General features: G+C 37.7%; 4 protein-coding genes across 4 annotated transcripts in view; 1 reads left to right on the top strand and 3 right to left on the bottom strand.

Moving 5' to 3' along the window:
* Window positions 1-34, bottom strand: part of LOC141439374 (polycomb group RING finger protein 3-like) — a 6,222-nt gene extending 6,188 nt beyond the window's left edge. The window contains exon 1 of the mRNA XM_074103657.1: window positions 31-34. Within this exon, the coding sequence (XP_073959758.1) occupies window positions 31-34 (4 nt within the window). The remainder of the gene's footprint in view (window positions 1-30) is intronic.
* On the bottom strand, window positions 7-5,493 carry l(3)73Ah (polycomb group ring finger 3-like lethal (3) 73Ah). Its single transcript, XM_074103084.1, has 5 exons — window positions 5,245-5,493; window positions 4,764-4,916; window positions 3,060-3,202; window positions 928-1,071; window positions 7-195 (listed from the first exon to the last, which is right to left on the bottom strand). The coding sequence occupies exons 1-5, from the start codon at window positions 5,354-5,356 to the stop codon at window positions 70-72; spliced, it is 678 nt and encodes a 225-aa protein (XP_073959185.1). The 5' UTR covers window positions 5,357-5,493; the 3' UTR covers window positions 7-69.
* A 3,163-nt stretch (window positions 5,494-8,656) lies between these two features.
* On the bottom strand, window positions 8,657-15,760 carry LOC141439189 (uncharacterized). Its single transcript, XM_074103365.1, has 9 exons — window positions 15,429-15,760; window positions 14,424-14,742; window positions 13,675-13,776; window positions 13,557-13,595; window positions 12,803-12,962; window positions 11,792-11,916; window positions 11,355-11,474; window positions 10,068-10,209; window positions 8,657-9,694 (listed from the first exon to the last, which is right to left on the bottom strand). Exons 1-9 carry the CDS (start codon window positions 15,555-15,557, stop codon window positions 9,325-9,327), a joined length of 1,506 nt encoding a protein of 501 aa, XP_073959466.1. The 5' UTR covers window positions 15,558-15,760; the 3' UTR covers window positions 8,657-9,324.
* A 156-nt stretch (window positions 15,761-15,916) lies between these two features.
* On the top strand, window positions 15,917-25,636 carry LOC141439190 (protein phosphatase methylesterase 1). The gene is made up of 10 exons (XM_074103366.1): window positions 15,917-16,135; window positions 17,359-17,560; window positions 17,822-17,931; window positions 18,854-19,011; window positions 20,772-20,862; window positions 20,975-21,040; window positions 21,441-21,614; window positions 22,000-22,157; window positions 22,436-22,500; window positions 22,765-25,636. Exons 1-10 carry the CDS (start codon window positions 16,065-16,067, stop codon window positions 22,861-22,863), a joined length of 1,194 nt encoding a protein of 397 aa, XP_073959467.1. The 5' UTR covers window positions 15,917-16,064; the 3' UTR covers window positions 22,864-25,636.
* Window positions 25,637-25,888: the final 252 nt, after the last annotated feature.

Below are 25,888 nucleotides of genomic sequence, written 5' to 3'. Positions count from 1 at the left end.
TGGAGCCAGTTGTGCCCGTATCTAGTCTACCCATGTGGTCTCAATCTAAGTATAGCGTTACTCCGGGTCTCAGAGATCTATCTTAGGCCGGTATTGCAGCCGCAGCGGGGGGTCGCGAAAACGCCAGCGCGTCACGTAAACGAATTTGAGAGTGTGATCCTTGCCTAGGAGCTCGTCGTTGCATAGAATGTCAATCTGGAAATAAGATAATAAATCTTTATTACATACTATAAAATAAAGTCGCTTCCCGCCGCTTCTACGCTTAGATTTTTTTAACTAAGCGAAGAATTTCACCATCAGTTAAATGGGCGTTTAAAAAAAAGTGTACCCTTCCTTTTATTTTTTTGAAGTTTTGGAAAAATATGGTTTTTCCTACTCAGAATCAAGAGCACAATCGATTCCGATAGTTTAAAAATTTTTATCTAAATAATGTCTTGAGAATAGAACATAATAAAGGTACAATTTCAAGACGGGCCGCAGGCGGCACTGCGGCTGAACGTAGTGCATTCTGTCGCTTATATTCCAAGCGCGGCGATACTTCGCGGCTGCATAACCTGCCGTCTTAGTCACTCCCGTACCTTCGCGTGAGACACAACGTGTGAAGGCTGTGCGATTCGCGACACCTCTGGTACTGTAGCCTGCGGTCGCCGCGTGTCGCGGCCAGGCTGCAGGCCGCAGTGTAGCCGCGCTCGGAATGACTTTCATAGAGATTCATACAAACCAGTCGTGTCACTTGCAGGCTGCGGTCTGCAGCATGTCTTGGATTTTTTTCTTGTTTCTTTATTTTATTTCATGTCATGTTTGAGAAAAGCAGCCTCGGCCGGAACGTGGGATTGCCGGCCTCGCATCCCTATAGTCTATAACTGGTTGACTGGCAACCCCCTACTTCCCGGCCTTTACAGTAATGTACTATAATAGTATACTCACTTCCCTATATTTCTCCATGCCGTTAAGTACTTTCTTAGCGACGAATTTCTTGAGGTGTGTGATGGTCGCCTGCGCCGAGCAGCGAATGAAACTCCTCTTGAGCGTGCGCAGCGACGTCGATATGCACTCCAGGCACACGTTCACCTGGAATTTAGAAATAGTTTCATCATATTTGCTCCTCAGCAGTGTTGTAGCATGCAGGCTAACTTGGTTGCAACCCCCTGAATGATACCTAAGGGCTTTTTTTGCGTATTACCCCTAAGGGCGTAATGAGTTGTTGAGTGTATCTACAACTGCTAGGCGCGCAGCTCCTGAGCTGAGCAGCAGTCCCTGCCACCCCCTACCCCTGCACCTCAGGCAATTTTATTTTATCTATTTTATCATCACTACTAGTTAGTTTGCTTATATGTATGATTACGACAATGCTAACAGTGATACAGTACCCGGCCATAAAGATTGCACATCAGTCTTTGGAAAGAGACTCGGCTAATTTCGGCTTTGTAGTGTTGTCACGCACTATTTATGTGACGTTTGTCAGTCGTTGTACAGTTGCAATAGAGTATGGACGCATTTAGATGAAATTATATAATAAAGAGTTGTTAAAACCCCCCAAAACTTTAAATTGTATATGACATCTTTAGGAAAAAGAGGGAACTACCCTTTTTTAGTAGTTCAGCTCAACAGCTCTCTATAGATACCCGAAGTTGACATGTAGGTACTGTATTAGATATAACGTACAGTCAAGGGCAAAGATATCGACACGGCCAAAGTTGCAAAAATATGTATACACGGCCTTAACGTTAAGTGCATAAAGTAGTTATACATATTTTTGTAACTTTGGCCGTGTCGATATCTTTGCCCTTGACTGTACTATGTTTTGCCCGCGGGTTTCTCTGCCAAGAATCCGTTTATGGCTGTGGCGTGGCACTATGCAATTTTTTGGGATAAAAACTATCCCATGTAAGTATGCCCTTACCGAGAACTCTTAAAACTACATATCTGCATACCTTATTCCATCTAAATCGGTCCAGGGGTATTAGCGTGTATTGGGTAACAGACAGACAGATATACTACCGCATTTATAATAAGGAGGATTTGAACCAAAATACTAAGTTTAATTTATTAATGGGTTACTCTATTATGGTTCCACTTCCACATATACGTTATAGTTACAGCAATGATCATTATTCTTAATGTTAATGGTTTAACAGGACAAATGAAGTTAATTTCTCTGAGACACCAGTCGCCTGAATTTTACTATTTAAAACATAATCAACTAACGGACATCACAAATAAAGTGGTGTATTTACATACTAAACCAGCGGTTCTCAACCTCTTTGGCTGGCGACACAAACTATAAATAAATAGTTTTGAAGCCCGTGACCCTAAAAGACCATTTAAATTGACTTAATTCATATTAAAATATTGAAAAACAACTATTTTTTACGACATATTTTATTCAGAGAATTCTCTCGACCCATTCCAATGCCGCCCGCTAGCCGATTTCGGTCGCGACCCGAGTTTAAGAAACGCTGTACTAAACTACTGTTTAGTACTGCTGTTTAAACTACTGTTTAGTACTGGGTACTCCCTGGACAACTTACTAACAGACAAACACCATTAGGGCCAACGCTAGCTGGCGCGGGTGTGCAGTTAGCGCTGCTCATAGTATTTTTCAATAGGTTTCCACCCGCTACGTGCAAACCGCGTCAGCTAGCGTACGCCCTAAGAGATTTGAAATTTCGCAGACACACATGCATACCACATATATACCAATAAAAATCATGAAACCAACCAACCAGGAAACCAACAAAGGTTAATCAAAAATTGCAAAGAAAGTAGCCTACTTATTGGTCTTCCACAGGGCCATGGTAGCAGAAGCGGTCACGAAAGTGGGGAGCAGATGACGTCAAATGACCCCCTTTAAAAATAGGAGGGGCTGTGAACTTTTTAATTTCACTACAAAGCCAATTTCTCTATTGTCAGATAGAACAGAGCAGAATACCTATTATTGAATACCTATTATGAAAAGCTGTCTCCGCAACTCCATTGTGGAGTACTTTTATGCTCCATGAATCGTGGGGCATAACCTTTAAAAGTATAAGTGACATTTCCCTCCAAATAATACTTACCTGTTCATCTTTCCGATGGCTGTCAGTATTATCGGGCTGCTCGGGCTCCTCCCCAGTCCCAGACTTGTCCGTGGCGAGCGCCGCGTCCTTGGGACAGGGCAGGCCTCGCACGCGGTAGAAGTCACGTTCGCGTTTGAGCTCATCTGGAGTCACATAAAATGTTCCATTAATTAAAACTTAACCCGCTTGCTTGTTGCCTCACTCATAAAAAAAAAATTGAGATCTTGTTTCTGATGTCCTGTCAATTGTTAAAAGGTCAACTGAAAGACCTTTGTACATTTGTACATCTAATTCTCTTAAATTGAACTAAAATAATTATTATGCAAGAATTGTGTTCAAGGAGTTCCACCTCGACACTGTAAGAACACACACCAATCACACAAACACATCTATCACCACCACCACACTTTAGAGCAATACAATTGTTCACCATGGTACCAGATGTTAGACCCACATCTGGCATCCGGTAGCATGGTGAATGGATGTGTTGCTCTGAAGATGAGCTCTAGTTGAGGTTATGTAGTGTGGTGGTGGTGATGGATGGGTTTGTGTGATTTGTGTGTGTTCTTACAGTGTGGAGGTGGAGGAACTGCATGAACACACATTTCTTGCATAAGCTTAGCTATCACAAGGTCGCTGGTGAGCAAAGTAATTGTAATAGTTCATTGACATGGACCTCTGCAAAGTAACGCCTGATTCAATAAATTATTTGTCATTCTCTTGTTATCTGTTAATAATATGATGTTTTATATACAGAAAAAATAATAATAATTAATAAAATAGTTATCTCAAGTGCCTGTAATTTCATCAGTTATCTTACTGTCACTCAATCCTGGAACACACCAGCGCAATGACAACTAAGTAGCACCAATTTTTAATTCTAGTACAATCAAGGGCAAAGATATCGCCATGGCCAAATTTACAAAAATATGTATACACGACTTTATGCACTGAACATATTTATATACATATTTATTGCAACTTTGGCCGTGTGTGATATCTTTGCCCTGACTGTACCATATCTAGCAGCTGTGTTTATGTTCCACAAAGGGTGCACAAAAAGGTCATATAATATTGCACAAGACTTTAAAAAAAAAAATTAGTACTAGAGAGTTTGGCAGTGGTTTAATCACAATTATTAATTAAATAATGCATTATCATGTGATGCAATGCTAATAAACAATTCATTAGAAACATTTTAATGGCCAAAACAGGCTATGAATGGAGTAGTGCTTGAATGTGTATTTCCCCAACTTTGTTTATTTAATTTTTACATTTTCCTTAATTAAATTAAACAGCAAATAGTCATTATCAAAATTAATCTTGGACCACAGTTGCTGATTTGGGACCATTTCATGATATGCACATTTTCATTCCATTTTTAGTTTATTTTTTTACTCATGTCATCCCACTAATATTATAGATGCAAAAGTTTGTAAGTCTGTTTGTTTGGTACCATTTCATGTCTAAACCGCTGAACTGATTTAGATGAAATTTGGTATACAGAGAGTTCAAGTCCCGAAGAAGGACATAGCATAGTTTTTATCCCAGAAAATGCAGTTCCAATGGGACAGTGATAAACAAATTCTATGCAGACAGAGTTGCAGGCAACAGCTAGACATGAATAAATGTCTTCTTTATCTCTATCTTTAATTCCACAATGGTTAAAATATGCCTGCACTGTTAGAAATAAAAAATACTTACTGTCTTGTAGGTCCGGTACCAATTTGTATACTATGTCTTGCATTGTGCGGTCGAAACTGATGTACTGTAGCGGATGTGACTGATGGATCACAATATCGCATGTTGGACATGTGTTGTTTTCTTCTAAATGCTTTACCAGACAGCTTTTACAAACTGAAATGTCACAAATGAAATCACAATATCTCATTGTTTTGACCGGTTTATCTAACAATTTCAAGACAATCTGATACTTAAAACAGTGCACTACATAATCACTTTTCTGGGTGTTAGGAATAATACTTCAATAAGCAGAATATACGTTTCCAAAGCTTGATTTTGTCTTATTTTGAAAGTGCATTTTAACCTTTAAATTTTTAGCGTTATGAGTATCAAGAAAACCATGATTCACTGAATAGGTGAAAGAAATTATACATCAGCTTTATAGTCACTTTTATACACTCAAAACAGTAATCGTTATGCGATAATTTGTAAAATAACTTACACGTATGTAAGCACTCGGTAACAGTAGTAGCATCGATGAAATATCCACGGCAAATCTTGCAAGTTATGTGGCTGTTTAAGGTTTTTAACTTTATCCTCCTTTCCATTGTCATCCTAAACCTACTCCTGTGCTAATTACATTTATTAAACTAACATAAAACTAAGTGAAAATAAAAAAATTAGAACATAAACGCGAATATCACGATGAGTCTCAGAGGAAGTAAAGTCAACTCAACCACAGACTAATAAGAGATACTACGTCAACTCAACACTTCAACTGCGTTTTGTTTTACCATCTATCACCAGAGTATATATATATATCTGTGCCATCACCGTCTTGTATTGTGCCATCACGATCTGCAGGGCTACAACGAAACTCAAAACTCGAAGTTCGTGTCGTGCGGTCCCTCTGACACTTATACTGTTTAATACGAGAGCGAGAGGGACGGTGCCATACGAACTTTGAGTTTCGAGTTTCGTAGTAGCCCTGCTGAATGCGAGTATTGTGATTGCGTTGCCAACCGTAAAAAAAAACCCTCGTACTATGCAGCTAAAAATCTCGTATTTTGGCTTTCAAACCTCGTACATTTATTATTATTTATTATGCATCTAAAACGTGCTAAAACATATTAAACAGTTAAAATAGGTAGTATTAAATAAGTAGTATAAAATAGTTAAAATAGGTAGTATAGGATAAATCCAATCCAATCCAATAGGATTTAGGACTTATTACTCAATGAAATAAACTATTGCAAGTTTCCAACTAAATAAAACATCACTTTGTCTCAAAAAATCTTTTCTCAAGACTCAAAACTCAAGTAAAATCACAAAAAAACTAAATTTGTCTATATTATTACGAAACTTTGCAAATAATGGTGGTGCAAAATATTCGTATGGCCATATCAAAATTTCGTACGAGGTTGATAGTGTCCTCGTACCTCGTACGGAGGGTCACAAATCTCGTATTTGTACGAGGAACCTCGTACGGTTGGCAACCCTGATTGTAAACTGTATTTTTTGCGGTGACAGATATCTAACTATCTAAGCGGTTGTCACGTTTTGACTATGAAAAAAAAAATACATACTTCCAAAATTGAGTTATTTATGTTTGATTTTGTTACTAAGATTTTATAAATTATTAATTATCACTGCAGTTGCTCCGAAATCATAAAAAAAATAGTGAGAGTTCGATCTAACAAAACGCAATGACGCCTGTAGTGATGCGAAATCCATTTTTTTGTTCGATTGGAGTTCAAATAATCGATTGACGATACATTCCCTTAAATATCGATTTGTATAATATTTTTTTAATTTTTTTGGTCGTCATTCTCGTCTCCAACTTCTTATATTACGAGAAATAATTATATACCTATTGTCAGTACCGGCCTTAGGGTAGGGCGACCGCCCAGGCGCCGGACTTAAAGGGGAGCCTGGAGCTTATACCTACTTTCTAGAAAATTCCCAAAGTTGGGGGCGGCATGGAAATCTCGCCCGGGGCGCTGGAAATGCTAAAACCGGCACTGCCTATTGTAAGGGGATTTTTCAAAATTCGTATGGGATAAGGCGCCAGCCTTTTTTCAGTTTTCCATCAGGGGCAAAGCCCGATGCAACAAGCTTATAAAAATAGTAATAAATATTAATAATATATATGAAGTGAAGTAGAAACAAAATATATATAAATCTTTCTTTTGTTTTGTATTTGAGTAAATAAATAATATGATTGGTCATTTGAAGTCTTTTTTTTTTTTTTTTATTTCAACTCCAAATTTGTTACACACTACTAATCATTCACTGACCAATAGATTCACGTTGGAATCGACTTCTAATAGAGTAGTCAGCATTTAAATTTGAATACAGGAATATCAATTTCTTGTTCATCGTCATCATTTACGACCAAAGCGAGTCATAAAGTAAGAACAAAACCCTATATATAAATCAAAAAATCAAGTTCCGAAGTTCATAGTTTAATTTTATTCGATTTTAATTTTAATAACAATAAGGGTTAATTGATTGAAAAATTATTCTAAGTACGTATAAAATATAGTGATGGATAAATTATATAATAATTATAAATAAATATATAATATTTTAAACCAGCAGTCGCTAAACTATGCACATCACATTTTTGGAAAGGGCTCTGGGACAAAATACATTGAAGGGACAGTGCGAATAGGGAATGTGCAAGCATAAGTTGTGCAAGATTTTTTGAAACATTTTTAAAAATACGAAAATATAGATGACCATAGAAAATACGTGCTAAAATTTATTTTTTATAAATATTGAATGCTAACTTAATTCGTTTTATATTCCAGTTTGTTTTGTTATTTAAAATAAAAATTGTGTTCTATGCGTATTCCCCATTGCAAAAGTAACTGTATAGTACGAAATTTAATGTACATAGTTTGTGTTTCTAACTATACAGTATTGGTATAGTTAAGCAATAATTACATCAAATAAATATTTAATTTCACCAAAAAAACTTTTTTCCAAACAAAATTATGATACATAAACTGCCAACTAAATCTAAATGCACTGAATTACCACAGAACTGATAAAAAGCAGAGTAAAAATGTCATGTAAGTTAAAATCGTGAGGGGCAAATATAGCTAAAACACCATAATAGCCCGTGACAAAATATATTGTTCACATTTTGGGTTCTTACTTATTGTACAGATTTTCTTTCGTTATAACATTTCATTGGCAAGTATGGTAATTTACTAAAACTCACGAAAACACATAAAAATTGTGCACAATAATATCAGAAGGACAAATAAGTAGCAACATCAATGATACATGGGAAAAAACATGATAAAATTTGTATTTCTTTGGAGGAGTACAAAATGTATTATTAGTTTATTGTAAGCTATTGATAGCATCAAATTTTCATCTCTCCTGTTCGGAAAGTTTAATTTTCATGGATAGATAGCCGGGTGGAAAATTGCGTTTTCATCTCTAGGGTGGAAAGTATTTTTTTTTAATTTTTACGATTAGCCACGGAGTCGAGTTACGTCAATGACACTTTTTTTCAGATTTCGGCCTGGCCATCTAGATACACGACGTGAGCAAGGAGCTTATATACCTACAACACTGGAGGTTGAACGCCGAACATCCGTTTGAAACAAGAAATTTGACTTTTATTATGTCACGAATATATTCCATCTCTTTCTTTAGTTAGGTTAAGAAAGAGATGGAAGTCATTTTTGAAATGTGAAAGAAAAGAGATAGAATATATATATAAATAACAAAGGTCAAACTTCTTCGTTCGGCGTTCAACCTCCAGTTTTGTATATAAGCTCCTTGGTCGTGTCGTGACCAACTCGATTTTCTTTTATATAGTCGGACGTGGCAAGTGGCCAGTGCGAAAAGGTTGGAGGTTGGAAGTATTTTTATTATTCTCTTCGCACTCACAGTCGAAATGAAAAGTAGTGTTTAACTCGGATGGAATTACCTATTTCCCGTCGAACTATTTCGAACTAGAAATATCTCGGATCAAATGGGTCACTTTCCACCCTTGGTTATCATCTAATATAGGTTTCGACAGACGCGATCGCTCAGAATCCTACGTCGAACACACTTAAAGTTCACTATATAAAGGCAAACAGATTTGTTTAGCTCTAGTTAAATTATGACTCTGTAACTGATACATGACACAAGTGCGCCTATTAGAAAAACATATAACCTTATACGGTCTGGTATGAATGTGCATATAAAAACAATTTATATTCAAAATAACAAGAAGAAACCTCATAACCAATATTACAGTCTTCATATTTTTCTAACTATTTTGTAGGTATCGAGGTAGTTTTCAATAAATTATTACTGTATGTACCAAATTATGCTGAAAGTACATTTCGTCCGCATGTCGATATGTGCAGATATTGAAAAAAGAGATAAGATAGTCGTTTCGATTCTGTTTGACATTTGCTTCACCGAATAATTTGTAAGTAAAACATGTACAAAAGATGTTCTTTGTCAATTTTCAATTTCTTAAAAAGACACTAATCGGACGGACTTTAAGATGTTCTCCGACACCGATATGACACATGACATGACACAACACTAAGACCGGTTTTACACATCACTATGACCGTTCACATTTGACGCCCTGGTTCACTGAGTGGACATCGAACAATCCAAAAACTGCCTTGTTTTCTTCTTGAGTCACTACCACTTTATAATGGTCCGAAGAAGGCAAAGGCATGTTTGGTTTGGCGTGATCTCTTTTGAAATGTCGACTCAGATGGCTGGTTTGTGAGAATTTCCTCTCGCATATTTTACACTGGTATTTCTTTTCACCTGTATGGACGACTTTATGTTGTTTTAAAGCTGATGATGTGTAAAATGTTTTACCGCACTCGCAGTGGTAGTCCCTTTGACCTTTATGCCGTTTTAGATGAACGTTATATGCGCTGCATGTGACGAAACCGCGTTGACATTCCTTGCAGTGATATCTGAAAATTAAGTCAAAAAAATTGTCGTTAAAATTACAAGCATTTTTAAAATGTTGCAGTTAACAGTAATAAATAGCATCACATTGACAAAACATATCATCATCATTTCGGCAAAATTTGCTCTTGAAAGTGATTATTTCCAATTAGTTTGCAAATTCCTGTTGTAGTATATAAAATTAAGTCTTTTTTGAGCACTTAGGTTGTGTACAAACAAAGCCAGGCAAATAAACATTGTCATTTTAGCCACAGAAACGTCTCGTATGAAATTTCTTTTCCTCATATTATTGAGTTCTGTGGTTGGACCAACTAGCCAATGTCGAAATACCAAGGCGACATGGAGGTTGCCCTAACCAAAAGTTGATTCATAACTCACCGGACTTCTTTATTGTGTATCCTGACGTGTATGGAGAGGTTGCCAGAAGTGGCAAACGTCTTCGAGCACAGATGGCAAGAATAAGGCTTTTCTCCATTGTGGATCCTTTGGTGCACTTTCAGATCAGCTTTGATTGGGAACCCTACAAGTTTAAGAGTACATTATTAGGATCTTCCATATTATCGTTTCAAACTTTCGTAATTTTCACCCGTAATGAGCGTTTCTCTGGCAGGCTATTTGGCGCTAGCATCGTGAGGTCGAGGTCTGTTTGGCAACTTTGACATTAGTGTCGCTTTTGGGGTTAGCTTATAACTAAATGAGCCAATCCCAAGCAATACTGTATGTATCGTCAAACGGACCCCGCGATTCTAAAGCCATCTAGCGATATCCTACCTACTAGGGGCTAAGGAGTTGCCATAACCCTCATTTCTTTACCTAGTAGTTTAACCAATATTACATTGTGATTAATCCTCCTGAATGGTAGTAATTACGACCATTCCCGTTTTACTTGTTTCAATTAATACAAAATTCACAACAAAAAAATCCTAGCTTTGCTTAAGAATGGGAACATGAAGATTGGTTTTTTGGAATCTTTTTGTATTTTATATTTCAATTCCAAATTTTTACTTTTACGGTCATCCCGCAAAACCTAAATTGAAAATACAAACTGAAATATAGATGCACAGAAAAACCAGAAAAATAAGACCATCACTGGGAATCGTAACGACCTTCCTATTTCCGAATAGATGGTCTTATTTTCTGGTTTCTGTGCATCTATATTTCAGTTTGTATTTTCAATGGGAAAATGGTTTCATGCAGCAACACCGCTTAGGAGTATAGACAATCCTACCAATCTCATAAATGAGAAAGTGCGTGAAGATTGTATTATATAAGTGGGTACGTTACTCTTACTTTGTTATTGCTTAGATATAAGGGAAGTAGTTTAAGAACGATCATGTGACGTCAGTCCGGAATAAATCGTCTTGCCGTACACATGTCTTTTTCCTTGCGCTCCCGGTTAGCTACCTACACTTCAAAGATGTTTTGACGTTTGTTACTCAATCAGTCAATCACGCAATAACGGCTGAACTAAAACAGAAAAGTATACATCTGGATTGACACACGGGCCATTAATCCGGTTCGTGTCTTTCCGTGGTACAATATTTTAACATTGAACAAGAATAGAGGGCGCTGCCGGCGCTGAAGTAATCTCGGCCTCCAAGATATCTTAACTTCGTTTGCAATCAATAATAGATGGTGTTTTCACGTGATTTATTTTTAAATTACCTTTCCCGCAGTCCTGGCACAGGTAAGTCTTGTCCCCTTTATGCCTTTTCATGTGAATAGAGAGTTGCGCACTCTGTACAAAGTTCTTGAAGCACACCTCGCAACTATACAGCTTCTCGCCTGGAAGAAATAATTATACTGTAGTTAATACATGTCCGTACACATAGGGGCCTAATTCATCACTCTCTAAAAAGTTCCCTGCATTTTACGCGGCAGATATCTGTGATGCCCTCTATGTAGGCTGTACTGCATAGAGCACAGCCCACAGAACTACATACAGTATAGAACTGCCCCATGGGGCAGTACAGTACTGTATATAGTGACAGAGCACTGTAGTTGACCTGTGTGCATCCTTATGTGTTTGGCGAGGCGGGGGCAGTGGCTATGCTGTTTGGGGCAATAAGTACTATATGGAGTGACAGAGCACTGGCGCTGACCTGTGTGCATCCGTATGTGGTTGACGAGGCCGGTGCGGCGGCTGAACTGTTTGGGACAGTATTCGCAGTGGTACGGTGTCTCGCGTGTATGCACTTTCTTGTGTTGGAAGAGGGCGCTGTAACCTCTGCAATTAGATAAGTTTGTTGTATAAACATTTGTACTATTTTAACATTTTTAACCAACAGAATCGGGGTTGTAGAATCATTTCAGAGAAAATGTCGTAATGTCAAGCATTATCTGACAAGATTAATGACACTTATTGTAGGAATCAGGATGTCAGGCAGGATACAAATGTAAACGTAAATTGTCTCTGTTTCAACTTCTTCTTCAACTTCTGTGTTTCAACTTATCAGGTTAAAACAGTGAACTCAAAAAATTACATTCAAGAAATTTCGTTGCCGTTTTTCGTCTTTATAGCGTGAAGGAGTAACAAGCACACACGCACGCACATACTTGCAAACTCTCGCATTTGCAATATTAGTGAGTTTCTGTGCTCTACTCACCTAAAAGTAGCAGGGTAGCAGGGAAGGGCGCACTTGTAGGGCGCGCTCGTCGCACTGGTGCGGCAGCTTGATTACTTTTATAGATATAGATAAGGTGAACCCAAAAGTCTCACCTAAAAGCAGCAGGGTAGGGCGCACTTGTAGGGCGCGCTCGTCGCACTGGTGCGGCAGCTTGATTACTTTTATAGATATAGATAAGGTGAACCCAAAAGTCTCACCTAAAAGTAGCAGTACTGGTGCGGCAGCTTGATTACTTTTATAGATATAGATAAGGTGAACCCAAAAGTCTCTCCTAAAACTAGCAGGGTAGTCGTCACACTTGTAGGGCGCTCTCGTTGCACTGGTGCGACAGCTTGATTACTTTTATAGATATAAGATAAGGTGAACCCAAAAGTCTCACCTAAAAGTAGCAGGGTAGTCGTCACACTTGTAGGGCGCACTCGTTGCACTGGTGCGGCAGCTTGATTACTTTTATAGATATAGATAAGGTGAACCCAAAAGTCTCACCTAAAAGTAGCAGGGCAGTCGGCACACTTGTAGGGCCGGAGGTCAGTGTGGCAGATCTTGTGCGCCTTTAAATTGCTTTTGGTGCTAAGGAACTTGCCGCACACGTCGCACTGATGCGGCAGCTTGCTTTCCGGCAGCGCGGGCTCGGTTACTAGTTTTGCTGAATTTTAAAACAATGTTAAAATTATCGTATAGTCGCCGAGAGTTGCGAAAATACATTCGGGGGGAGGCAGCGTCCGAAAAACTTAATTCTCAGTTGTGAGTAATCATATACCACATTTAACACTTAACTCATACATGGCTCAATACAGTAAAAAGTTTGAGTAGGTACCACTTTGCCGAATATTCAGCCGAATACGAATATTCGGTAAACCTGCCGAATATGCCGAATACCGAATATAAAACGAATATACGGCCCACCCTATATTATACACAGCAAAGCATACCTTCTAATAGACCAAAATACTTAGTCACTATTAAAACCTCTGGAGAAGACACATTAGTCATGGCAGTTCATGAGTGCTCAGATATAGTCTTAAAAAAATTCAAACTAACCTAGACAACATTTCTACCTTGCTAAAAGACTTGAATCAGAGTCAACACAAGTAACATTTACAGCAAGAAGTAACATTTAAAACATGCTGACCTGAAGCTTAATGCGACAATGGTACAATCTACTAATAATGATACCGATATTGTTAAGATCAAGTCATGATCAAAGAATAATATGATCAGAGTAATTGCCACAACTTACATTTCTTTCGTCCCCTTTTCTTTTTTGGTTTAACCACATCTGAAAACAAAAACATCATTTTTAATACATTTAGAGCAAATGGCAGATTTTATAATAAATTAATGAGTAAACTTCATACTTTTACTCTTTTGCTTGAGTTGTATTTCATCGAGGAAAATATTATCATCATCTGCATCCCAACCACTGTCATTCCCATTGTCATAATCATCATAGGTTGGTTCTGCAATAGAAATATATTTGTTTAAATAATAATGAGAATAATTAATGCAATAAAACTGCTGTGCCTGACGTGTACACAATGTACATGTCAGGCACAGCAGTCAGCAACAAAAATTTGAATACAGCCAAAGTGCAAAAAATATGTATACACTACCTTAATTTTCAGGCAATAAAGTCCTGTAAGTAAGGTGACCCGGGGCTATTGTAGCTGGGGGGGGGATATTGTATCTGAACCGTCTGATGTGTGTTGTGTGAAGACAGGCTTCTGGCGGGCGAACACAACGTAAAATGGCCGAGAAGAACATGGCATCGTAAGGACGCCATCAGACGGCTCAGATACAATATCCCCCCGGCTACAATAGCCCCGGGTCACCTTATACATATTTTTGGCACTTTAAATATTTGTATATTTTTGTTACTGACTGCACAGTGGCGGAATGAAAAGGTTGTTCAGTTTTCAAATAAATTTGTTTACATTTTGGAACATGTTACCTTTTTGAATGACATAATGATGGAATAGGTCATACTCAGTCGATAAATAAAGCAGTTATACTGAGCAAGCAAAAACAGACCTTAAAAAGGTCAACCTTATCATTCTGCGACTGTACATGTTTTAAAAAAAATTACTGTCTAATTCCTACCACTTACCAATCTTTACATCATCCTTAATCTCATTCTCAATATTGTCTTCGACATTATTGTCCCCGTTAACAATTTGGTCTTCATTCCTGACATCGAAGACTTCTTCATATTTCACCTCTTCTACTTCTGTTTTAACATCTAAACTATCTTTACTATCATTACTTTTAACTAAGTCATTTTGACTGAGTTGATCATTAGTGTTTTCTAAGAATTTTCGGAGCTTTCTGTCACTTTCTTCACATTTAAGGTTGAAAGAGTATGAACGTTTCAGCTGGCGACTGCACTCTTTGCAAATTGAACTGGGCAGTCCATCATCTTTACTTGGCTGAAAATATTTTTTAAATATTATATTAAATAAAATAAGTGACAACAAGTACCTAATCATGAGCCATTGTCAATTACATTGTTTTGTTATGGTTTTATATACCAGCAAATAATTTAAAAAAGTCCTTTTTGTCTTCACCTTAAAAAGTTGTTAAACCGGTTAGAATTGTTCACTTTATCTCAGCTGCCAAAAAATTAAGTTAAAATAAATTTAATGCAAAAATATGGTTGCAAATTAGCAGCCGACTGTAACATAACAGAACTTTTAAGATAACCCAGTTTTTTTCTTATCTGATATGTATATATATAAAAAAAAATGAATTTCCGAAATATATGTAAGCGCATAACTTCCAAACGAAGGCACCAAATTACATAATCATTTTTTTGTTGTGTTCATTATTGTCAGGACAAGGTTTGTGCGTAACCAAATTAAAAAAATAAAGACGAATGGGGGCGAAGCCGCGTGCAACAGCTAGCATGATATAAAATGAGGCACAGAAATTGAGGTAAAATTAAATAAGTATGTAGATGTTGACAAATATTTGTGTTCCTTGCAGAGCATTGGTTATTGTCGATTAGCCTGGTAATTTTCCAATTATGAAGTATGTGGATTTAACAGTGTCTAAAGTACAATATATAAGTTTGAAATGAAACAAAGTCACTGTTATAATATTACACAAGTATTACCTTAAGTTTTGTACAATTTGATAGCATTTCACTGTACAGAGTACATCGTTTAGCGTAAAAACTTGTATAAATATCGTATGTTATTTTGTGTGGTGCAAGGCATATACGACACATTTCGTTTAAGTTCATGGTTGTTCACTCAATTCCAGTATATTGAGAGAGAGGAATCAGAAGCTCGGAAGATACTGTCGCTTTTGCTTTTCGTGTATACAATAATTAATGGTATGTACATATGTAAAAATGCATTTAACTACGACCCAGTGCACAAAATAACAAACGCTGGGGCATGGCTGGGGCTCGACGTAAATTTTCGTTTTGACAGTTCTATTTTTGACCTTAGTGTAGTAAAGTAGTGTCGATTAATCGATTTTGTCTCGTCGTCGTCGTCTCGTGAGTTGTTATGAAATCGATGTGTGCTTGCCTAAAATCGTAGTCGTAGGTAAGTTAGGTCTCGTCCGAATCGATAATACGTTCCTTGAATTTTTGAAGTACACCACTAGCTTTGACAAATGAAACTAAAAAAAAAACAAAATTGTTGCTGAATTTGTTATTATTTGGTTTTCATTTTTAAAATAAATAAAACATTTTTTAACTTGAAATTTACTGCAACGAGAGGATTTAAAATAAAATATAAATATGTCAGCGTTACAGAAAAGTATCATGAAGAGTAAATTACCGCCCAGATGCCCAAAATCAGGAAGTGGAAAGTAATTTGAAATTATAATATATCTCACTATAAGTTTTTATTGTTACATTATTATGTTATATACTATCTGATGAAGATATAAATTTACAATTTCCGGCTGACCTGGCCTTGTAATTTTGCGTGCTACTGGACTTTCCATTTGTGTTAATTTTGTTGTAGTAAATTGGCAATACATCGGGCCCGGTTTATGCGATGCATATAACTAATAATAATACTCATATTAAATTAATGTACTGTATTTATTCCATGTTTGTTACTCCCTCCCCCAACAATAACCTTGTCTGAACATAAAATAATCAAAACTTCTGTTTTAGAGATTTTATAATTCGTCAATAGAATACCATAGTGGGGCGCTTCTGCAGAAGCAAACTATACTTGGTTTGGATAGGTATTTAACTAAATGTAAACAAAACAACGTCAAATTGGTGTCTTAAATATTGAAATTCCCCCATTGAACTATGTCATCATCATCATCCCAGCCTATATACGTCCCACTGCTGGGCACAGGCCTCCTCTCAGAACAAGAGGGCTTGGGCCATAGTTCCCACGCGGACCCAGTGCGGATTGGGAACTTCACACACACCATTGAATTGCTTCGCAGATTTGTGCAGGTTTCCTCACGATGTTTTCCTTCACCGCAAAGCTCGTGGTAAATTTCAAATGTACAAATGTGTATGTGTAATGTAAATTGAACTATGTAAACATTTATATATCTGTATTGAAATTCACTATTCTAGTTTGTATTACAGTGATAGATAAGTAAAATGTATAAAATCCTTGAATGTACCAAAGCTGGTAGCTGAAGTTTGTTTACATTTAGTTAAATACTTATCCAAACCAAATATAGCCAGTGTCTACCCTGGAATTGACCCACCCTATTCATTCCAATGCCTAAATCTGATATGTATGGCTGATATGTATGGTATGCCTGTGATGTTTGCCCACATGCATAAAATAACATGTTACATTACCCTAGGACAGGGGTCCGCCTGAGACCTATCTCCTTGCGGCCCGCAACTGTTTTGTAATATCACTTATAGTACCACCTACTAGGTAGATATGTATTAGGTACAAAGTTATCTTTTACAAGTGTGGCCCGCCTTTATTTACTTTTTTACTATGTGGCCCATGTCTGCCAAATGGTTGCCGACCCCTGCCCTAGGAGGTTTGATTTAATTATTATACTTGTCATTCCTTCGTTTGTAACTTTTAAAACTATTCCAGAATGGCTCCATTTGGCATGGCTCGTCGTAAAGACTACAGCCCTGTCTCGTGGGATCACTACTTTGAAAAATATGTAGACGTGGATACAGAGAGTGGCATCTTCAGAGTGTACATGTCTCCGGAGCCTGACCACTCGCACCGGCCCAGGCTTGTCACACTGCATGGGGGAGGATATTCGGGATTGAGCTGGTCTCTTTTTACAGTGAGTTAATATTTAATTATTGGCTATTGTATAAGTTCCATTTTAGCTTTCACAAAACTTTGTGTCAAATAAAACTGTTTGAATTTGAACCTGGGAATTGATTTACAGTCGGGCAAAGATATTGACACAGCCAAAGCTGCAAAAATATGTATACACAGCCTTAATGTTAAGTGCATAAAGTTGTGTATACATATTTTTGTAACTTTGGCCGTGTTGATATCTTTCCCCTGGACTGTACAAAACACTTGATTATTCTTTTAGGAAGAAATAACAAATATGATACACTGTCAAGTAATCTCTATGGACATCAGAGGCCATGGTGAAACTCAAGCCATTAATCCTGACGACTTAAGTGCAGATACTTTAGTGAAGTAAGTATGAATATTACTGGGCTTAAAACAAAAGAATTATGCTCTTGGGTGTAGCCCTGATAGCAGAGCTCTTACATTTGATATAACTGTGACATCTAGTATAATGCTAAGTTTGAATTTCTGAGCTTAATCCCCAGTCAGTGATTTATATTTGTATGTTGTTGATTGGATGTGTACTTAATATGTATTTAAGTATGTATCCTATAAATATAAATATGTTTATCCATTATCTAGTATGCATAGCACAAGTTTTGCTTACCTTGGGAGTAGATCAATTGGCGTCAAAAGAGCCCATTTTTTTTTATATCATATTTTAACAAGACTTTAGTACATCAAATGTGACTATGTCAGCCTCAAGGGGAGCCTCAGATATAAATAATTTATTGAATCAGGCGTTACTTTGCGGAGGTCCATATCAATGAACTAAAAGCATTTCTTTGCTCACTCGCGACAACCCATCTATCACCACCACCACAATACACTTGTTGTTGTGGGTAGTTTGAAAAATATAGGTGGGTACTTAGGAAGTAACAGTGATAAATTAAAACGTCTGTTGTGGTTTATTATACTAACATCTGGTAGTATGGTGTATGGTTGTGTTGCTCTGAAGATGAGCTCTGGTTGAGTCCAAAACGTGTCAGTGTATTGTGGTGGTGGTGATTGATGGGTTTGTGTGATATGTGTGTTCTTACAGTGTGGAGGTGGAGGAACTGCATGAGCATGCATATCTTGCATAAACTTAGCTATCATAAGGTCACGGGTGAGCAAAGAAATTATTTTAGTTCCTCAGATATGTTACATTCTCCCTTTTACTGAAAGCTACTCTCTGGCTGCAAAGGCCTGTAAATCAGCATCACTTATTCTGAAAGTGATTGACTCAGAATCACATGTATGCCTCCAATTTTATCCTTCAAACTTTCAGAGATGTTGAACAAGTGCTACAAAAGTTGTTTGGGGCTGAGCTGCCGCCCCTGATCCTGGTGGGGCACTCCATGGGGGGCGCCGTTGCCGTGCGCGCGGCGCACCAGCCTGCCTTGGAGCATTACGTGCACGGCATCGCCGTAATTGACGTTGTTGAAGGTAAGCCACCTTGTCTCCTCTTTTATCCGGACACGAGTTCAGGGGTGGCTGAAGTAGCTCTTTATTGTTTGATAAACTGGGTTGTGGAAGAATTTTATAAATATCTTTAAAAAATACAAATATATGAATATATTTCAAACTGTCGATTAGAAAGAGAAATTTTACATTCACTATGATATCGTGACATGACGACCATAGAAAGTATGCTGAATTTCATTTTTATAGAAAGAGATGGAGTGCAAACTTCATTCGCTCGCAACTTCCTTATTTTTCAACAGAATATATTGATGATTTTTACGTCATACGTTTTATTTTCCAGTTTTTTATCGCGTTATTTATGCGAACATTTGTGTTCATTTTATTAGTTATTGTCATTATTTTTCACTCACTTAACAGCGAGTTCCCATATCCCACCTTAATGAGGCGCAAGTTGAGTGATTTGGAAGTATTAGTCTGTAAACAAACATGAAGTGGGTTACTTGGTAATAAACAATGTAGCGTTGTAGCCGTACGCATATTTATGTGACTTAATGCGACTTATATCGTGGTTGACCGTTTGATTAGCATCCCACCACACTGTAACTTAAAAAATCCGTAAGTGAGCAGTTCTGATTACTTATCCAAACAAATAAATCGTGTCACTATCAATTATTAGTTAAAATATTTACCCACGAAACTACTTTATATAGAAATCAAAGTAATAAAAAACATACATAAACCGATTCAAAGAAGCATTACTATTTATGGCAGTGGTTTTACAGATTTGATTCAAATTTTAATCGGCCTTTCTGTCAATCAATGTTAAAAATACTATTGCAATATCCTATTTGTTACGCTCTCGAGCACGATGTCCTCGTCTGATTATTCCGAAATTTGGCACACTGATTGTTCAGAACAACATACATTGACTGATCGTTAATGACAACCATGATATATTTTTCATCACACTTGCTCGTAAACAGTGTCGTAACATGCAGGCTACCTTGGTTGCAACCCCCCAAATAAAACTCTCGACCTTAATGTGCTTGTCATGAAACCCGTGGTCGGTAAATGAGTCATTGCGCGTACAAATTTTCTTGTCTTGAAGCCCAAGGTCGGTAAATGAGTCCGTGCCCGTACTGATGCTGCTGCGCGCGCTGCTGCAGGACCACATGCACACGCGGCTCAGGCACATGCTGAGGGAGGGGGAGGGGGACGCTGCCAAGGGCGCAGCCTAAGGTATCGCCAATATTTGGAAGAATTATATTTTTTTTCTTTTAAAAATATAGAAATTTACTCGCAAATGTGATGAAAAACATTGTATGTCGCACGGGCGGTACTAGAATTACGAACATCGACTCATTAAAGCCCTCAGTCTTCGACTTCGGGCTTCTAATAGACTCTCGTTCGTAATTCCTTATTTACCGCCCTTAAGACACAATGTACTATTTACGAACTTTTATATAGTTTCACCTATCCAAGCGTCTGAGTGTCTGTCGGTAATCAAGTTTTGAAAGTCTAATTTTAGGTATTACTCATGTAATTTTTTACTCATTTCTCTGTTTCGGACAACAAAGTGATGTTTATAAAAAATCCGTTTTATATTGTAAAATTATAATCATCTAAATTGGTTTCTAGATGGTTAAGATATTTACAAACTAACATCAAAAGTCTACAGCTGAAGGAAAACTTTCATCTTTTTGATGTTGCTTGTAAAGTATTGCAGCAATTTCTGCCTTAGTTTTCTGTGCTCTGGTTCTCATTCGGTTTGGTGTATTCAGGCACTGCAATGGACGCTTTGGCCAGCATGCAGAGCTTCCTTCGGGGTCGTCCCACGCATTTTCGCAGCATTGAACACGCCATAGAGTGGTGGTAAGTGTAGTAAACAAACCAAAACAGTTATTACAGCTCTTTATACATAAACTACTGATCGAAACAGTGGAAACATATTTTTTTTATTATTATTTCTTAACTTTTTCTACAGTGTAAGAAGCGGTCAAGTAAGGAACGTAGATTCTGCCAGAGTTTCGATGCCAAGCCAAATTGTCAAGTAAGTGGTTTAATTAGTCAAATTATTACTATTCATTGAGTTGTCTTTTCACAACTGAATAATATAAATAACGTACCTTACATCACTATGGTACGGTGAAATTTAAAAACAACGTTTTTCTGCTGGCACAACAGAGGTTATATTATACTGAAAAATGATTAAAATACATACGAACGTTGCTAGTTAGATTGTAAAATTTGTTAGTATACAAGCATTTTTTTTCGTTTCAATTTTTTTAAATGGATATTCTGTTACATCTGTTTATCCTGATAAAATACTACATATAACCTTATAGAGGTGCTCGTATTTGTTAACGTTGGCCTGAGATATTGTCATGTGTTTTAATCTTAATACAAGTTGTTCCTCTGCTTTTGCTGACTTTACTAATTCCTCATTCCAGCTGTAAAACCAACCAGCTGGCAATAAACGAGCTATCGAACCGCACGCCGTCTATGGACGAGCCGGGTCCCGTGGGCCCGCAGCCCCGGGCGGACAGGATCGCCGAGGAACCCGAGGACGGGGAGGAGAGCTTCGTCAAGCCCGGAGTCGTCGGGGACGGGGACACAGCCATGAGGTTTGTGGTGGAAAATTGAGCGACATAAAAATCATACCAATAGCATTATTACGTATTGCATAAAAACTCCGCTCCTCTTCAGTGGACAGGGAGTTGGTAAGTACCTATCTTAAAAATACACAAAACCGGGAAGCGGAGCGGAGAAATGAGCGCGAATGGAAAAACGGTCCGCAACTCCGCTCCGCATTACCTTTTTGCTCTGCTAATAAACAATCAAATTTAGCATTTTATTACATTAATTTATTTATTTGATCTTTTGCAAAAAAAAAATTTAGGAAGAAACCTAATTTAGAAAAAAAACGCGGGTGTTGTATTTTCATGTTTTTTTTATGAAAAAAAAAATGTTTTTTTCTCAATTTACATATCAAACCGGGTGTGTTGGTAGGTATGCGTGGCGCATCAACCTAGCAGCGACGGAGCGCTACTGGTCGGGCTGGTTCAGCGGTCTGTCGGGCCGCTTCCTGGCCGCGCGTGCGCCGCGACTCTTACTGTTAGCGAGCGTCGACGGACTCGACCGCGAGCTCACCGTCGGACAGATGCAAGGTGCGTACTGGGGCATAGCCGAGCGAATACGTTATTTGACTATTTTTTGTTTAGTTTATAGTTAAACTAGCCCTTACCCGCGACTACAAACTATCTGTATACCGAATTTCATCTAAATAGGTCCTGTGGTTTAGACGTGATGAAGTAACAAACAAACAGATTTACAAACTTTCGCATTTAGTGGGATTATAACTTGACAATGCGTATTCCTGTTAAGAAACCCTCCTTAAAGTACCATCTAGTCAAATAAAAAAAAACATTAATCTTTTTTTTTCCAGGCAAGTTCCAGATGCAAGTTTTAACGCGATGCGGACATGCCGTGCATGAAGACTCCCCGGGAGAGGTATGACACGTTCACAAAATACTTTTTTTTCGATTTTTAGGTTGCTATAGGTAGTCATTCACGATGACGCGTGCCGTGGTTCTTATTACAATGTCCTTAATGTCTAATTTTGACAAAATCACGCATCTTCGTGGATGGCACTAGGTATAGTTTCTTCAAATGAACTTTGCACATATAGCAATATACGGCCTGTGCACAGCATTGGCACGTATATAGGTTGGGATGATGATGATGATGGTTTTAAATAGCGTTTTTTTATACCAGGTGGCACGTGTCATTGCAGCCTTCGCTCTGCGGCATCGGTTGACGGAAGCCACGGAGAACGGCGAACACATGAGCCTCGTCAACGCCCCTGGCTGTTAAACTTGACGCAAGAATGTCTCGCTAAGTTACGATGTGTTGGGACAAAGATTATAGGAATAAATACTGTTAGAAGCGACACTCGGCTTACATGGAAGCATAGAGAGCTATTTTGTTTTCTGTGGCGTTATTGTCTAATTAATGTTACATGTGACTTTGGGCGGAATTAGTTTATCACCCCGCAAGAATTTACTCATTTTCCCGGATAGAAAGTAACCTATTCCTCAATTTATAATTTTTATTCTCTTAAAGTTTTGTTGAAATTGGTTCAGCGGTTTTACTATAAAGAGACGTTATTCGTTATTCTAACAATATTTATTTTTATGATAGCATTTTAACTATGTCTCTCCCATAATCCTTTGCGGTTCAAACGCGTGTGTTTTATTTCTATGTTTAATTTTGTTTTTTTCGCACTTATTTCGCGTTGACTTTCACGCAAAGATTTCCCCATTTAAAATGCGGTTGAAATTGCGAAGAATAACTTCCACCCGTTGTTGTACTAGATTTATTTAAGATTTGCTCACATTTTTTAGGCTAGAACATGCGTAATAGTAACGACTAAACTAATCACCATGTAATAGGCCCGTTCTGACAGCTGTCATCTCAGTACAATTTATCCATTTCAGGTTATAAATTGTATTGAGATGTTCATCCACCATATACCTCTCATATTTCGTTTTCTAGAATTTTTTTACCGTACAACGGCAAAAACTACTAGACACTGGCAAAATTTTCCTCCGATGGACAGAGCCATATTTTTTTAAAGAAACAACAACAACAACAAATTGTATTGAGATGACAGCTGTCAAAACGGGCCTATTACATCGTGATTAGTTTAGTGAGGTAACTCGGTCGTCTATACAGAGCAACGATGCGGCACGCGCTGGGCAAGAACCCATCTTCCCCAACGCAGTCCTTCCTAATCTATTAATGGTAATGCAAAGAAGTGTGTAGAATATAAAAAAAAATCTTACGCTATTGGGACCGTGCAAAGCGAGTGGTGGGGGGAGCGGAGACGATCACAGCGCTCGCTACGGCTAAAAATGAAACCAATGGTGCTGGCATGACCTGTCACGTGTCAGATTGTATGCAGTTAATATTGATTGATTTTAAGATAAATATGATCTTAACAAGATGTGTGGCTATGAGTTGTAAAAACATTAACAAGAATTGACTGCAAATTCAAATTTGCATTTCTACAGATTTCCAAAAGTATGGTGAATACAAGAACAACGAAATAAGTGGATAATTTTTAACTGAAAGCTGAAGCAAGTTCATTTTTAACTAAAAACAACAATGTTTATGTAATTGGGCCAATCAACTATTTTACCAACACTTTGGGCGTCTCCTGCGTTACCAAAATTGTCTCAGGCGTTACCAAAAAATCGTACTTCCAACAAGATATTTCACGGTTTAATAGGTTGAACATACGTAGGATGGCATGTAGTCTACTTACAAAAATCTGCAATTGTTTGAAATATATCGCGGACAGATTAGTGTGGGTAAAAAAGTTCTACCATTGTCCAGAATCGTCTAATCTAATATTAGAGTTCATTGAAATTATTTATTACGATGTTTACTTACTTGACGCTTGACAGTTGTGACATATGCCCAATAATGCCCATAGTTGCCGATATGTGGCGCTGTCGTGTGGCGTCCCCCCCCCCCCCCCCAGTGTGTCCCAGTCAGTCTGTTTGCTGTCGCAAATTATTCTTTTACACTTTTTGAACGGAATTATAAGACCCAAGGCGAAGTTAACGTTTTTAAAAGTCTGATTCAAGACTGCCTTTCGTTTCGATACTGAAAATATTGTTTTTCATATAACCTATACCAGTTTTAACTTTTAATTAAACTAGTGTCTACGACAATTGAACTAAAGGCATAAGGCTGCGATTCCACCAGACATGTGCGAGAATGTGTTTGTCATAAACCAATAGAAACGCTTCGTGTATATATCCTCGCTCCGCTCAGCTGTTTCCACTAGGGCTGTGCTGTGCGAGGATAGGTAAATCGGAGCGTTTCTATTGGTTTATGAAATACACATTCCTCGCAAATCTAGTGGAAACGCAGCCTAAAGCTGGCCATACGTGTTGTGGTTTACTGGATGACGGGCATGAGTCGCTGTGGCGTACTGTAGGGTTACCGCACGGTATTTTTTAAGAGGTCTAGAGTTCAAATCTAGGCCCGACGGGACTCTGTTTTTATATTTTTCTTTTCATTTATATATTTATTTAGTCTACTCCTCCTAGAAAAGACGATGAAAAAAACTGCGAGCAAGACTGTCGCCTAGGTGTAGATGTTTATTCTTTATTCAGTTACACACATGCACGATTTTTGGTTAATTTTATGTCTTCAGTGCAAAGTTGACGTTACGATTACATAGCGTTCAAATTACAAGTTTAGTATCGTTTTAAGGCGTTCAAAATAGTAAAAATCTGAGTTTTCCTATGTACATAGTCAAAATACCACAAACGGGACTTATCACGCTATTATTACACAAGTAATATTTACCTCGACGTTTCGGCCCCGTTTGTGGTATTTTGACTATGAGTGAGAATCACGAAAGTTTAAAACGTTATATTTCCTATGTACAGTCACCAGCATTAATATCTGCCACAGCGGAGCGTGCAAAATAATCTGACACGTCCTTCCGGCCCTAGAAATAGAGTCGTATTAGATATATATGCACGCTTGTTCTTGTTGTGTCAGACATTGGTGCTGGTGACTGTACCTAAAAATGGAAATGAACGCGTATAAATATGCATAATATTTAATTTATTTACCTACTATTGGTAGTAACGGAATTACGGTGTACTTAAGATATATTTTTAAATGATATTTATTTGGTTTTTATAGTTCAGTTTAGCTATATGTAATGAGATTGTTTGTACACTTGCAAATGAATTATCGTTGGCGTAAATAATTAGTACAAAGTATAGTGACACCAGGGGAATGTTAAGCCGAGTTTAGACTTGCAAGAAAAATCGTGCAAGTTGCATTACATTGCGGCGCTCGATTGACCACTACA

The sequence above is a fragment of the Choristoneura fumiferana genome, chromosome 20 (genome assembly GCF_025370935.1).
Source record: "Choristoneura fumiferana chromosome 20, NRCan_CFum_1, whole genome shotgun sequence".
NCBI classification, from domain to species: Eukaryota; Metazoa; Arthropoda; class Insecta; order Lepidoptera; family Tortricidae; genus Choristoneura; species Choristoneura fumiferana.
This window is presented reverse-complemented; position numbering and strand designations above follow the sequence as displayed.

Coding starts and splice junctions, on each gene's coding strand:
- LOC141439189 (XM_074103365.1), bottom strand. CDS start 15,557: ATGAACTTAAACGAAATGTGTCGTATATGCCTTGCACCACACAAAATA. Junction 13,777..14,423: donor TAAGGATGATGTAAAGATTG/GTAAGTGGTAGG, acceptor TTTCTATTGCAG/AACCAACCTATGATGATTAT. Junction 10,210..11,354: donor GTGCCAGGACTGCGGGAAAG/GTAATTTAAAAA, acceptor TTAAACTTGTAG/GGTTCCCAATCAAAGCTGAT.
- LOC141439190 (XM_074103366.1), top strand. CDS start 16,065: ATGTCAGCGTTACAGAAAAGTATCATGAAGAGTAAATTACCGCCCAGA. Junction 20,863..20,974: donor GAACACGCCATAGAGTGGTG/GTAAGTGTAGTA, acceptor CTTTTTCTACAG/TGTAAGAAGCGGTCAAGTAA. Junction 22,501..22,764: donor ATGAAGACTCCCCGGGAGAG/GTATGACACGTT, acceptor TTTTTATACCAG/GTGGCACGTGTCATTGCAGC.